We start from the raw sequence: 14,153 nt of genomic DNA on the forward strand, positions 1-14,153 counted from the left end.
AGATCATTTTATTAGAAAATATTTAATTATTGTCACTCATAAGAATGACCTATGGTCATAAATATGGTATGGTGTAACCGTTTTTCTTAAATCCGTCAAATAAAGAATTCATCATCAATCATGCTCAATAATACTGCACATTAAAATCAATAAATATACTGCCTATTAAAAAAAAGGCTTATGTAACAAGTCAAAAGTCAGCATCAACAGTGAATTCCCCTTCCATCATACTGGACATGACTCCAAACTTCTGATACTCTGCGACACGCTTCTCAAAGAAGTTGGTTTTCCCCTCTAACGAAATGGACTCCATGAAGTCAAACGGATTTTCAACTTTGTAAACCTGAAAGAAAAAGAAAAAAAACAACAAGGTATGATGTTTAATTTTCCACACAGGTAATATATGATCAGATCAAAGTACAGATCAAAGATCATAGTACTTGAAAATAAAACAATATAAATTGAGATAAAGCCTGGATAGATCTATCACCTTGGCCAGCCCAAGTTCCCAGAGCAGTCGATCGGCGACAAATTCAATGTACTGGTTCATCAAACCACAGTTCATTCCTATCAGAGCCACAGGCAAGGCCTCCGTCAGAAACTCCTGTACCAAGAAGAAAGACAGAGGTTAAGATCATTTACAAAGGATTAACCTTAACAGGCCCAAACACCAACCATTCCTTACCCTTGTTTAATGATGTGAGCTAGCAGAGATATTAGCACCACTTATTGGGACCATTGTTGTAAGCATCTCCCAGAATGCAATGCTGACCTGTTCAATGCTGACTGCTTTGGTGATGATGTCCCTGACTCTGTCCTCCGGGGGCTTCTTCACCAGGTGGCTGTATATCAGGCAGGCGAAATTACAGTGTAGACCCTGAAGTGCACGCACACACACACACACACACACACACACACACACACACACACACACACACACACACACACACACACACACACACACACACACACACACACACACACACACACACACACACACTTACTTAATCAAAAGGTTCTTGACACAGGCATCTCTGAACAAATTCAAAGTAAACCTAATTAATCCCGGATGGGAAATGTGTGTGTCACAGCAGCAGAATGTGACAACAAATCAAAAAGAGATTAAAAGGAATGTGGTGTTGTCTGTCTCACCTCGTCTCTACTGATCAGCTCATTGGAGTGGGCCAGGCCAGGCATCAGCCCTCTCTTCTTCAGCCAGAAGATGGAAGCAAAGGAACCCGAGAAGAAAATGCCTTCAACTGCTGCAAAAGCGACAATTCGCTCCCCTGAAGCAGAAAATATAAAAAAGAAAGAAGACCACTACTTTAACATTTGGGGAGCTTTACAAACATTGGTGTCAATTTTTGTATAGAAAAGTATAACAAAAAAAGAAGAAGCTCAGTAGCACTGTTTATTTAGTACATATGGGTGCTATATTGCCAGCAATACTAATTCCTACACACCAAATGTTGATTTATCGTCATTGATCCACTGCATTGCCCAATCTGCTTTACGTCTCACACAAGGCATGGTCTCGATGGCATTGAATAGATGCTCTCTACAAACAGAAAGCAAAAACAAGACAAGAGAAGCAGTTAGGATTCAGAGACCATGTCTTTGGTTTCTGGCCAACACAGAACCACATAACATGATACGTTAACTGGAAATATAACTGAAATGTCGGTTACATTATTTTATGAACAGGTGCATCAAAGCTTTTTTTTAATTGTCAGTTTGGATGTTATGTTATGATGTCAGGAAGTGTGGAAGACAAGCCACAACAGCTGGAACTGGTGCTTCAAAACAAACTTGATGAAGAATGAAGAGTTGTCCTGGATTCAATGTTTAATGTATTCCTATTGAGTCAGTCCAGGTCTGTTCACAGTTTGGGGCATTCAGCATTTGAGCTATACAAGAATACATTGGCATCCATATTCACAACTGTCTTAAAAGGAAAATGCTTCACCTTCACAATAAACCAAATTATCTGGCTACAATTTGCGCCACCAGGGGCTTTTCTTCTTTGGGTTTTTGACCTACATCACTAGAATGCAGACTGGTTGGCCTCTGGCGAAGGGTGAGGCTGCACACCTGTTGTCCATTGACTTATCAATGCGCACAGGTTAAAGCAGCCCTCACCGCACACACTCAGCAAGATCTCCTGCATGGCAGCCTGTAGCACAATCTTCATGTATCATTAACTTCAAACTACTACAAACTGCATTCCAACCTCATCCACCTGTGTCATTGTTCAGAATGAGCCCAGTAAAAGTCACCTAGGTGACATGTAGCAAGGACATTGCTCCACTGATGTTACAGATTAAGTTATGACTGAGGACTAAAGGCTGGGAAACATGTAAAATGTTGTTGGTCAACTTTGCCAAACATTCTACCGTAAGGAGTCTGTTAAGACAGTGTGCTTTAGTGACCACCTACCTTTGTTGCAGGTCCTGGATGTATGTATTGATGAGCATGCTGTACATCTCTGAGTGGACGTTCTCCATGAGGATCTGGAAACCATAGAAGGAGCGCGCCTCCGGGATCTGCACCTCTTGACTGAACCTCTGGACCTGTGCAGGTCCAACAAACATGATGGCTATGAAGTCTCTGGACCTGTGCCGGTCTAACAAACATGATGGTTATGAAGTCTTTGAACTTTTGCAGGTCAAACAAACATGATGGCTATGCGTCAGTAAAACACAAGTCACGACCGCATTGCATTGTGGTATACGGGAGTAACATGTTACATGGTATGTTCACTCAAATTTTGGGTATTTTATTGTCCACTATATAGAGAATGAAATGAACCACTGAGAATTCGAACACCACTACAAAATGGCGAACACCCTATATAGTGCACTATATCCGTGATAGGGAACGATTTCGAACACAGCTTCTGGACCAGTGCAGGTCGAACAAACTTGGTGGCTATGAAGTCTCTGGACCTGTGCAGGTCAAACAAACATGATGGCTTTATCATGGTCATCCCAACTACAAGACCAGTGTAGATTGCGACATGCTATGGGACAGAATGTGACCCCGAAGGTGTGTACACACATGGTCCCACAGAGCGCAGGGGATCAGATGGGGCCAAGAAGCCCAGAGATCAATAAAGTCTCAAGTCCTGAACCCTCTTACTACCACTGACCCATATTCAGATTTGGCCCCTTACCAGGTTCTCGTTGATGATTCCATCACTGGCGGCGAAGAAAGCCAAGATGTGGGACAGGAAGTGCTTTTCGTCAGGTTTCAGTCTGTTCCAATGAGCCTGGTCCTTCGATAGATCCACCTTTTGAAGGGCCAGTTGGGAGAGGGCAAGAATTCAGATAATGTACGGGTGTGCAATGCACATAAGCCTATAGTATTTCTTCTGTATCAATACTTAAAGTCCATTGTTTCTACCGAAAAAGGAAAGGATGAAAGTGTAAGTAGCCATGGAAAAAACGAATTAATAGTTGTAGCAGATATATCAACATTATTTATATAAAGAAAAAGCTTACAGGATGCAAAATAACGTTGTTATATATATATATAAAAAAAGGCAACAGACATAGCTCAAAATCAGATACAAACATACCTCCTCGACTGTCCAGAAAGAAGCCTGTGCCTGCTTATACATCTTCCAAATGTCAGGATACTGGATTGGGAAGATGACGAATCTTCTTGGGTTGTCTCGGAGTAAGGGTTCATCTTCTTTGTCTTTATTCTTGAGGTAGTCTGAAGGTGTGTTAAGTTGCCCATTCTAATAAATAAACCAAAAGTTGTTTTATTATACAGCATAGCGTACGCAACGGTAAGCATCATCATTGTTGATAGATGTAATGGCTGGAGCTCCCCTTATAAATAGGACATTGTGACTTTAAAATATTTCTGTTCTCTGCGCTTGCGCGATAGCTCTGTGCGAACACCTAAATAGTAAATATGATCAAATAAACGCATTTGCAAATAAAAAATAAAATCCATGACGCTATAATTAAATTGTGATCATTTTGACAACTGCGGGCAAGTTCACCATAATCAGTCCAGCTTCAATGCGTCGGACTAAATACATCAACCAACGCCTATACGTCTTCAAATGTAACTTTCACAGAAGTGTGCGTGTAGACTAGAAAGGTTGACACGAATTGGCACTATGAATTAAAAGCTTTCCTTATTGTCTTTATAGACTAGAAAACTTAACATAAACATAAACAAAGGTACATGTTGGACAAAGCGAGTAAGCGAGTAAGCGGCCTATGCGTTGTTTAAAGCCCAGATAGCTGCAGTCTTACCATTTGACCATTGGCTTGCGTCATAATCGTGGAGGTGAAGGTCGTACCGAAAGATGTGTGGGTCGTATGATTGTTATCGGACTAATATAGCAGACATCCTCCGCTGTTAGAACTGTTTATGTTGTATGTCGCCGTCATTGTATCGACTGTCGAGTGCTTGCGCTTAAAGCTTCACCTGGAGGCCAGGAAGAGATACTGCACCTCCATTGTTGTGTCAAAATCCATGGTTTTAATATGGATAAATGATGCATATCTTACTTAGTTAGAGCACAGGTTTTATTTAAACTGCTCCGCCCCGTATTCCTGCAATAAATGTAGTAATTTCCATTGATAAATAGGCACTGCAATTTATGGATAGAAATCCTTTCTGGAAAAAATGTTTATTGTAAACAGAAGAATTTGGGAAGGCTTTTACTAAAAGAAAACACTGTACAATTGAGGAGCTGGGTGTCTGAAATCTTGATGGTAGGTACATCTGCAGAATTTGTGCGAGCCAAACAGAAGATCCACAGTGCTATGCTCCAAAATTGTGTATCGACAACCGGAACATGTCGTTAGAGCAGCCCCAAGACCCCAGCTCGTTCCGCAATTGAAACACCTGCTGGAAGCCCATGACTGGGTCATTATCTGCCTGTTGAAGAGAGGGGAAACAAACAGTACCGCGGTTATTGACTTCTCAAAAACATGACACTTGGTACATCTCCCGGTTTATCCAGTTTTCATTTTATATCTATTTATAATATTCATTTCAGTTAAAGCATATATTGTATTTTATTAATTTTTTAAGCACAGAAATAAAGAGTATGTCACACAAACATTTCACTGCACATCCTGTATGAGTACGTGACAAATAAAAACCCTTGAATCACTCAGTGTTGTGCGTTACGCTGGCATCCTATAAGGACCATACCAGTCTGGGTGGGGAACCGATTCCAAAAGTCTTTCCTGGCTTCACTACAACATCAGCTATCAATTTAATACCACAAATGACTGTTTGTGATTCTTCCTAAGAGCATTTAGTGTGAGTGCAACAGAGGTAGCCCTTGAGTCTTTGTTATCAGACATATATAATACTTATATTCCCCCCACAAACTGCCCTGCCTACGCCCGAGCATTTGGTTTGGGTGGCATCTATTCTTTGCCATACCTTCCAGACATTTCACTAGTGCTTACAGTAGTCACAAAGTGACTTTTGTGTAAAAAAAACCTACTTAAAAGCTGAGCTGCTGAGCAGCTGATGGGAGAAATTTACTAGAACATTTAAGGGAAATATATAATCATTATCTTGTCTACATGCGATATGAATCAAATAACTGGAAAAAAAACCCAGACTCAGCAAGGGACCACATTCTGAGGGAAATCCCAGGGGCGTTAATACACCTCCCAATAGCCCTCTGAGATGGTCATTCCCAAGACAGCTAGTTCAATGATGAAACAGGTTCTAAAGTGGTGACTGCTCGGACCATAGGGTTATCGAACCAAACAGGTAAGCACGGCGAGGGCTTCAGAGCGACCATTAAGATGAAAGGAGCCCTTTCATTTATTGTCTTTAGCTCGCTGGTGCTTGGTTAAAATAAATGAGGAACTGATGTAAGGGACAAGAGGTATCCAATGTATAAGTCCAGGGCATAGGATGTTGGTCAGTGCAGAGGGTTGGAATTCACACATTTTGAGTGTATAACCTCAAACTCAGATTTTGTAATTACTTCTGTGCAAATGATAGTCTTTATCTTCCAAACTTCAGCTCCCTCTACCTCTCTTATTTTGTAAAAGTGTTGCAAGTATTGTGTTGTATCTACGACACTGTCGATAGAAGTCCTTGTAGCATATGAGACATTGTCTAGCCTACAATGCTGTGTGTCTCATATGTAATAAGCCTACATAGACAAGTCTCGCCTATGGCCCATAGAATAAGGAATAGATGGGACGTAAGCGCCCTTCTTCCATAGATGCTTGCTGGAGGATAACAATCTGTGGGCTGATGAATGGCAGTTGAACACAATGATGTGGCTGATAAATTGATTTAGAGATTGGAAGAAGAAGTAATCTCAAGATCAAGTTATAAATGGTAAGACTTTCATGACTAATTATACAGTGAGTGACGGGATTCACTGTGGCCGGCTGTAGCCAAACGGAGGAGACAGTAATACGGCTGTGTCTGTTTGCTCGTCTACCCCTTGTGCACATATTGTTTCACAAGGACAATGTGATTGAATTAAGTGACTTGCTTGTGACCAAGTTGTAATTGACTCACATGACATGGCAAGGCTTACGTGAGAGAAGCCTGGATGCAGACATACATTCCAAATAGCCATCTCTAAATATACTTTCCCTAAGCACATAGACTGCCTCACAGGGATAATATGAGTCAAAAAAAGTGATTCATCAATTTGTATGTTATATTTTTATCCAAATAAAATTTCCTAACTATATGGACAGAACATCAATACACCCAAAGGCTTCCACTCGTTTTGCCTCTCAACTTTCCTAGTTCTAAGGAGCTGCGTTGTGTTGTGGTCATAAAGTCCCCTGAGATTTACAGTTGATTGTTTGTGCCTGCGGTCATGCCCATAAGCAGCCACTAGAACAGGCAGCCTCCCTTTAGTGGGGCGAGGCCCAGAGTTCAGTCAGAGCACCAACGTGGCTTGGTTCTGAAGGCCCGGCACACGCCTCTTTCAAAGAAGAGTAATGAGAGCGTCAATACCCTGGTATACCATAACACCGCCCAAACCTACTACTCGTTGGTTCCGAAAGACAACACTGGTATTGCAATTGATTTGTGGTGAGAGTCTGCTCATACTAGATGCTCTTTGGCAGAATTTATACAACAAAGTAACTTTGTACAATAATGTTTGTTTGTACAACATATGTTTAAGTGTTTAATTGTAAAAAGTTTGATCCCCAGATCAGTATGGTCCCTTAAGGTCAGTACAATGAGGAAAAAGTGTTGTAGAAAGAGCAAAAAGCACACAACCCATCGAGAACAAACATTTTCAACAAATTAGGAACACAGGCTCTAGGGAAATTTGTGGAAGTTTTCAAAGTCATTTTTCTGACAGAGGTAAGTAGAAGACAATGTAAGTGGAGAAACACTCACCTTTAGCTGTCCCATGACCATAACAACAATACAATTATCTGGTGTGGGTTGGCAGTCCTGTTTCGTGATATTGTGTTGAATGGTTTTGAAAGGCAAGGTCTGCGGGCGCCAGGGTGAAGGAGAGAAACAATTAGACTGAGAATTGAACAAACGATCAACCGTAACGCATTACACACAGAGTACGGGCCGAGGACACCTACGGTTAATTTGTTTACGATGACCTCCTTCCCGTGGAACATCTCTCCTTCCCAGGTCATCCAGGCGGATTGATACTGAGGGAACAAACCACACCACATGTTACAGAGGTACAGAGGCAACGAGATGGAAATAGATTGGATCATACTTTTTAAGGGGATTAGTACAGTTTACAGAGGGGTATAGATTGGATCTTTTTTTGTTGAGATATATTTTGTATCCATTTATGGACAGCAGAGTGGAGCGACCGGCAGGTGGGTTGAAACAGAGAGCATGACTTGCAGCATAAACAGAGCAGAATCAAGCATGTATTGCTACAATTGCCTGTGTGATGAGTGCATTAGTGGGTTGGGACAACCCACCACCGGACAACCAACAACTATTCTTTATTATTGGGTGAAATGGTTTAAAAGGACATTTGAAACCTTCCTGTCGTTCATCTAATGTGTGCTTTACATAAGTCAATTAATTCATGTTGACCATCTTGGCCATTAGTCATTTACGATTAGGCTTTGATTCATTGATATTGTTAAACTGATTGTCGTATTGATGAATATTGCAGTGCTATATTCATCAGTGTGAACGATCACTTCAGAAGCCCATTGACTGGCGGCAACGCAGTCTAAAAATACAGCATGTCCTTAAATGGGGCCCAAACACTGGGAGAAGACAGACTTACATAGAGTTCGCCCAGTGACGACCTGTTGCCAGTGTCAAAGCGGGAATAGTACAGCTGGATGAATTCCTCCCCAATCTTCTGCCAGTCCGGCCTTTCATCAGCCATGGCTTAAAGTTGAGCTGTGGAACTGAAGCCAGAGAAAAGGGCATACAAATCAAGTGTAAGCAGTAGATACTTGAGGGATAATCAAAGAATGTAAACATAAACACAAAGCTACCAAAACTCGCCACGTCATAAACATATTTATTCAAAGAAAACATCCTGCTTGTGGACAACCATTTTGGAAGAAAGTATCATGATATACATGGGTAAATAATGACGTTGCTCCTACATTGAATACAGAGATACTGTTTAATATGCAAAACCGACATAAATGCAGATGTCAATCAAGATTACTACTTAAGACTAACTGGACAGGTTTCTTCTCCAGGGAGGAAATTCCTTTAGTCTGAACAAATGTCAGTTGCACAGCACGTCATTTTCATCTGTCACTACATAGGGATCTTGAGTTCGAATGTGTTTACAACAGAACAGCAACACCATTACTTATTGCCTGGAATTTGTTTCCATAAAGGTTGTGCATGGATAAATGGCGTGCTATGCAGTCTTCTTCTCTTGGAATAAGGCGGTGAACCAAAAACGTCACGGAGTAATACCGCCCCTGTTGGATTTAGAGGGGAAATCTAGTCTGGACAGGGGCGGCCATTGGTCCATCTACCCCTAAAAAAACACGATACAATGCTATGCTGCGCCTCGCCCATTCAGCCCTGTAAGCATATATTTTGACACGAGATGGGATGTTCCTTTACCCTGCATTCTAGTCGGCCTATAATGTGGCCATGTCATTTTAACCATAATGCATCTTTACTAGCCTGTGTGTGGACATTAATGTATCAAATGTGTTCGATTTTAACTAATTTTATCCCTATATACTACCACCACCTATTGAGCCGTCCCTTTGGCCTTGTATTTTCCTTGCATGTCCATTATCCTACATGTGTACTATAATCGATGACAACTCAAAATGTATCCCAGGGTAGCACAAACAGTATAGATTTGTGATTGTCAACTCTCCGAGTATAACAAGCACAAAACGAGATCACACCGAAACGGGTTAACAAGCCCAACACACACATTAACACCCAGTGTGGATGACATACCGGCTGCAAAAAGTTAATCTGGACATCCCCCACCCAGTGGGTTGGTGTGCAGTAAAGGCTCACGTTTTACTTTTAGATCCAAGGTTGGCACTGCCAATACCAGCAGGTTACGGGTGCTTGATAATATATAACATGTGTAGTAGTATCACACAACACATAGCAAACTGAACCTTTGTGTAGCCTTCAGTGTTTCATTCAACAACCACTTCAAATGCGGTTGAAGAAATTAACTTTATGCGACTTCATCAATACCCTTGGCTCGAATAACACCACTTTTGATCACTCGTCAACACAGCATAGAAAACAAATGACAGATTATAGAGTGAAATAGTGCCGATCGACCCCCGGACTTGTGACAACCCCGCGTTGTGTGTCCAACAAAGTGAGCTACCCCTAGTAGCGCTAGATAGCTAACAAACACCACTTCTTCCGGAGCCTGGAAGTTAAGTTTTACAGTCCTACAAAAACTCGTATCATCGTAATACAGCATTCCCCATCTATCCACACGAGTTACTAAAACACGGATGTCTAGTGTTTCCAAATGTAACGCTTTACCTTACAGAGAAGTTTAAGTTAGAAATCAGTAAGCGATCCAGCGTGGAGGAAAACCCTCGGGAGGTTCCCGCTTCATCCGGGTTATGCAGAGACGTGACGTCATGTAGCCGCCGACCAATAGCCGCCGTGTTGTCATAGCAAGAAATAAAAAATGGGGGACAACCATGGCCGTCAGGGGGCAACCATAGGTTGTTCTTATAATACATCAATAATATCGATATATCTATATACACACAGACACACACAATATGTTAGATTTATATAGATGAAACATTCAAAGCACAATATTCTGACACATGGAAATACATTCTCCAGTCCGCAATAACCTTTATAACTTGGAAGGAGTATTCAATGTAAATTAATCTGCTTTATTTGGAGCACCATTTGGGTATAACTCACGTGATCATTCACTGTTTATTTTATTTTTCTCGACTCTACATTTCATACAATTGCACTAACTCGAAGGAGCTCTAATGCTGCTCTTCTCAGTCTGAATGTGGCCTTCTTTAAGTGTGTGTGAGTTACCTCAGCCCATTGTAGTTTATAACTCTCTAAACGTGCTCTAATGAATGTCCATGCAAATAAAACACAAGCCATTGAGCTATTAAAATCATAACAACTTTACCAGTCAGTATTAAGTGACCAGCGTGGATTGGAAGACATTGTGAGAGCTCCATCAGACCAGGCCAATGTCACTGCTGCACAGTGATGATACATTACAAAGTTACGCTGAATACAGCATACACGTATATAAACGCAGGGAGTGTCCTGTATAAAATGGGCTGGGTGGATTCTTCTAGGACCTATATTTACAACAGACTTCTCCAAGGGTCTCGCCTGGCAAGTCGGGGTAAATATTGTGCTCCTTGGTTGACGGAAAGTAAAAGCATGTCATTTTTTTCCCACCCAAAATATAAAACAAAACAATACTTATAATGAGGCACTTTTTTCTCTTCTAAAATCAAACAAAAACTGAACCAACAGATATCGTTTTGTTAAGAGTTCAGTGCTTGTTGCTGATGCCAGGAGAAGTCGACGCTCTCGTTTTCCAGTCGTTTGTTCGAAAAGGCTTCTATTGCTTTAGTGTGGCCCCTCCACATGGGAGTCCTCTGGAAACGGATGGCAGTAAAACGTCATTGCTACGGTCATGATTACAACCAAGAGGTTCTGATGGGATCACTGTGGCTGAGGTGTGAAGTGGTCGTCTGTCCGGAACACGTTGGGGATCTCCTGCCGCTGGGCTGGTCTTCTAGGGCTGGCCGGTTTCTGAGGGGGGGGGGGGGGGTACAAACCACACCATTAAGGCATTACTGGGACCCAGCAGTCCTACTATGTATAGCCGAATTTCGCGGCAGGGGCGGGACAGAAACTTGAAGGGGTTACGCCTGTTTCGGTGTGTACATATTCTACCAAGAGAAATTCAGAATGACAGTTTTGCGCTTACAGATAGACACAAGGTGTCTATTGCCAATAGACACCGTGTGTCTATTGGCAAACATGGTCATAACAAATATGACGCGAGAGAATGTAAAATGCCCTGTTCAGCCGGATGTGAGCTCAACTGCCAATAGACACAAGGTGTTCTTTTAAAGTCTGATTTGTGAGACTAGGAGAACGCAAATTCCAGAACCAATGATGTAAAATTGTGCAAGACGAAAATCAGTGTCGTCTTATCCCTAAGTAGCTTGAGGTACCAGCCAACCAACAGGTAATATAACTATACTACAGGCCATGAGTAAAACACTAACACTGCAGAATCCCCCCTCCCCTAGCAGATGACCCAGAGGAGGACAGGGGGAGTCCTCACATTTAAGAAACCTGGAACGCTCATGGTGCGGAGAATCTTCTTGAAAGCCCCGGGCAGTGTCCCCAGCTCTCCCTCTGCCTGTGTGACCTGCTCCTCCATGGCACCTACGTTTGAACCCACCATTTTGACAAAGGCCTGGGGGAAACACATTGGATGGGTGGTGGGGACTTAACATTCAGGATACATACAATTTTTTTATTCAGAATCAGATCTGAATAAACAATAAGAAACAAAATAGTATCAAAAGATCATGTTTCATTGATTTGTGTTTTGGTTTAGCATTTGGTCTGTTTAGAGATAGCAGACAATGGAAATATCTCTCTCACACACACACACACACACACACACACACACACACACACACACACACACACACACACACACACACACACATCAGAAAAATGGAAGCAGGCATTTACTTCCAACTTGTCAATTCTGCGGTAGATCTGTCTCATTTCATCCGATTTTCTCTGGATCTGAGGTAGATTCTCATTCACTATCTGAGAGGTATCATTACGGATCTGGAGGGAAAGCAAAAAAATGACAGTCCAAGAATGAGAGAACAAACTGTTCTAGATGTTATTATACAATAACAGGTCATGCAGCCATAACAATGAAATATATAGCAGATTAAATCAAAGTGCATTTTTATTAGTGTATCAAAACCCCCATGACCCATCTTACCATATCAAGCATTCCAACGAATTCATCTACTCTTGTCAGCATTTCTTCCAAGCTCCTATCCAAACAGAGCACCTATAAGAGAAACGCACGGTTTACTATAAACTAGTTCAACATAGATCCAACTACACACACGGTTCTTTGTTATCGCAAGCAAGCTTCCCAGTGCAGTTACTACATTCCTTGCATCACACATATCTAGTTAACGGTGGCCCTGGGTGCAACAGACCCAGACTCTATATACTTGTAAACGCACTGATTGTGTAGTTAGCAGCATCAATGCGTATTAACATCCCTCTCTCACCTCTTCCCCCGCTGTCGCTCTCACATAGGAGGAATAACTCAGAGCCGTGTATCTCAGAAGCGCATCGTCCTCTAGGTCCGAGTCGTCCGGGTTAGCGATGCCAGGTACTGGTTCGTTAAAGCTGGGGCTCTGAGAGACGGCTGCTGCGCCAAAGCTCGGACTCTGCGACACCGTGCCGCTGCTGAGGATCTCGCTAACCATGGACAGACTGCTCGCACTTTGAGACACTATACCGCTGTCTTTGCTTATCTCTGCACTGGACTCCTCCAAGGGAGATAGGAAGCCCACCCTGTCAATTCGCTGATGGTCCATTTTGTTGCTGTGGTTTGTTGTACTACTACCGTTTTTTTGACAACTGAAGGATCACGTGTTTTTCATTCGGAAGGAAGCCCTCGAAGGTCAGAACAGTCGACAACGCGAATGGGGAATAGACAAACGAACACTGTCAAAAAATTCTGGCAAATGTTTGTTTCTGGACAGTACGTAAGACACCACTATACCCCTGCCTACCAAACGGCCAAAATGGTGATCAATTTAGTTTTGAATAGTAGACAAAAACGACTCATTATGTGATAATAGCACACCCGCGTTACCTGGAAAAAATTGTAGAATAAACAATTATCAAAATAAAACCAGAGACCAGCTTTATTATGCTTAAATTACTTTTTATTTTAATATACTTTGGAAAATTATGTAAAGTAATTGGAATTGGCCTAATCTTATTATACAATACAGTACTATTTTACACTTCTATCGTGGATACAATGCGATACTTGATTGGCCAGCAGATGGCAGCAGGGATTTTGTCATCTCGTCCGTGAAGTTGAGATCTTTTACAGTCTGGGTGACATCAAGACAACATTTGATTTCAGGCGAGTGGCGACTCGTTGGTAGCTCTCAGCATGTACATTCGTGGATCTTTAGTGGTTGCGTTTCGGGCATGCACAATCATATCTTAGAGGTTCAAAATAAGTTATTCTAACTAGCCTATTTGATTCTCAAATTAATGTCGTTGTAGTCTAGACCTCTTATAATGCTCAGTGGAAATTCAGGGTGTATACAGCAATATCCTTTGACTGATTCAAGTAGGCCTACTTCTGTGACTAATTGGGGATAAAGTGAGGCTAAAAAATATAGGTGAAGTGATGTGCTGTGTGACCCAAGTGATGTGTTGCATCACTTTGGACCACTCTAATGGCTGACAAGTAGGTCTACTACACTTGCCCTTAGAATACTGGTATGGAATAATATCAAATATCAGTTATAGTAACGGATTATAGTTCAATTTACTTAAGTAATTCAAGTTTCCACTAAGGGGATATTGGAATATTGTTCCTTCTAAAACTATTCACGGGTGTATGTGAACACAAAGAAACATGTTAAGTTTGGAATAATTTATTGGAA

At 41.7% G+C, this 14,153-nt stretch overlaps 3 protein-coding genes across 5 annotated transcripts; all 3 read right to left on the reverse strand.

The window, feature by feature from the left end:
• Window positions 1-3: 3 nt before the first annotated feature.
• On the reverse strand, window positions 4-4,431 carry rrm2b (ribonucleotide reductase M2 b). Its single transcript, XM_084484402.1, has 9 exons — window positions 4,272-4,431; window positions 3,578-3,742; window positions 3,173-3,289; window positions 2,437-2,570; window positions 1,464-1,558; window positions 1,153-1,286; window positions 773-877; window positions 491-604; window positions 4-343 (listed from the first exon to the last, which is right to left on the reverse strand). Exons 1-9 carry the CDS (start codon window positions 4,293-4,295, stop codon window positions 191-193), a joined length of 1,041 nt encoding a protein of 346 aa, XP_084340528.1. The 5' UTR covers window positions 4,296-4,431; the 3' UTR covers window positions 4-190.
• Window positions 4,432-4,625: 194 nt separating this feature from the next.
• Window positions 4,626-10,040, reverse strand: LOC311365459 (nuclear transport factor 2-like). 3 transcript variants are annotated; one of them, XM_084484995.1, is made up of 5 exons: window positions 9,958-10,040; window positions 8,243-8,369; window positions 7,569-7,640; window positions 7,369-7,467; window positions 4,626-4,902 (listed from the first exon to the last, which is right to left on the reverse strand). In XM_084484995.1, the coding sequence occupies exons 2-5, from the start codon at window positions 8,345-8,347 to the stop codon at window positions 4,786-4,788; spliced, it is 393 nt and encodes a 130-aa protein (XP_084341121.1). In that variant the 5' UTR covers window positions 8,348-8,369; window positions 9,958-10,040; the 3' UTR covers window positions 4,626-4,785. The 3 variants fall into 3 exon arrangements, with proteins under 3 accessions (XP_084341121.1, XP_084341122.1, XP_084341123.1); XM_084484996.1 differs by having other exon boundaries at window positions 9,963-10,038; XM_084484997.1 differs by lacking the exon at window positions 9,958-10,040 and adding an exon at window positions 8,653-8,803.
• Window positions 10,041-10,311: 271 nt separating this feature from the next.
• bloc1s4 (biogenesis of lysosomal organelles complex-1, subunit 4, cappuccino) lies at window positions 10,312-13,072 on the reverse strand. Its single transcript, XM_084484633.1, has 5 exons — window positions 12,750-13,072; window positions 12,449-12,520; window positions 12,184-12,285; window positions 11,765-11,899; window positions 10,312-11,223 (listed from the first exon to the last, which is right to left on the reverse strand). Exons 1-5 carry the CDS (start codon window positions 13,059-13,061, stop codon window positions 11,134-11,136), a joined length of 711 nt encoding a protein of 236 aa, XP_084340759.1. The 5' UTR covers window positions 13,062-13,072; the 3' UTR covers window positions 10,312-11,133.
• Window positions 13,073-14,153: the final 1,081 nt, after the last annotated feature.

The sequence above is a fragment of the Micromesistius poutassou genome, assembly GCF_964030765.1.
Source record: "Micromesistius poutassou genome assembly, chromosome: 20".
NCBI lineage: Eukaryota > Metazoa > Chordata > Actinopteri > Gadiformes > Gadidae > Micromesistius > Micromesistius poutassou.

Excerpts from the sequence above, each read along its gene's own strand:
- bloc1s4 (XM_084484633.1), bottom strand. The coding sequence starts at position 13,061 with ATGGACCATCAGCGAATTGACAGGGTGGGCTTCCTATCTCCCTTGGAG. Across the intron at positions 12,521-12,749 it reads GAGCGACAGCGGGGGAAGAG|GTGCTCTGTTTGGATAGGAG; the intron begins GTGAGAGAGGGA and ends TTTCTCTTATAG. Across the intron at positions 11,224-11,764 it reads GCGTTCCAGGTTTCTTAAAT|AAACCGGCCAGCCCTAGAAG; the intron begins GTGAGGACTCCC and ends CCCCCCCCTCAG.
- rrm2b (XM_084484402.1), bottom strand. The coding sequence starts at position 4,295 with ATGACGCAAGCCAATGGTCAAATG. Across the intron at positions 3,290-3,577 it reads CTTTCTGGACAGTCGAGGAG|GTGGATCTATCGAAGGACCA; the intron begins GTATGTTTGTAT and ends GCCCTTCAAAAG. Across the intron at positions 2,571-3,172 it reads GAATCATCAACGAGAACCTG|GTCCAGAGGTTCAGTCAAGA; the intron begins GTAAGGGGCCAA and ends GGACCTGCACAG.
- LOC311365459 (XM_084484995.1), bottom strand. The coding sequence starts at position 8,347 with ATGGCTGATGAAAGGCCGGACTGGCAGAAGATTGGGGAGGAATTCATC. Across the intron at positions 7,641-8,242 it reads CGTCACTGGGCGAACTCTAT|TATCAATCCGCCTGGATGAC; the intron begins GTAAGTCTGTCT and ends TTGTTCCCTCAG. Across the intron at positions 7,468-7,568 it reads TCATCGTAAACAAATTAACC|ACCTTGCCTTTCAAAACCAT; the intron begins GTAGGTGTCCTC and ends TGGCGCCCGCAG.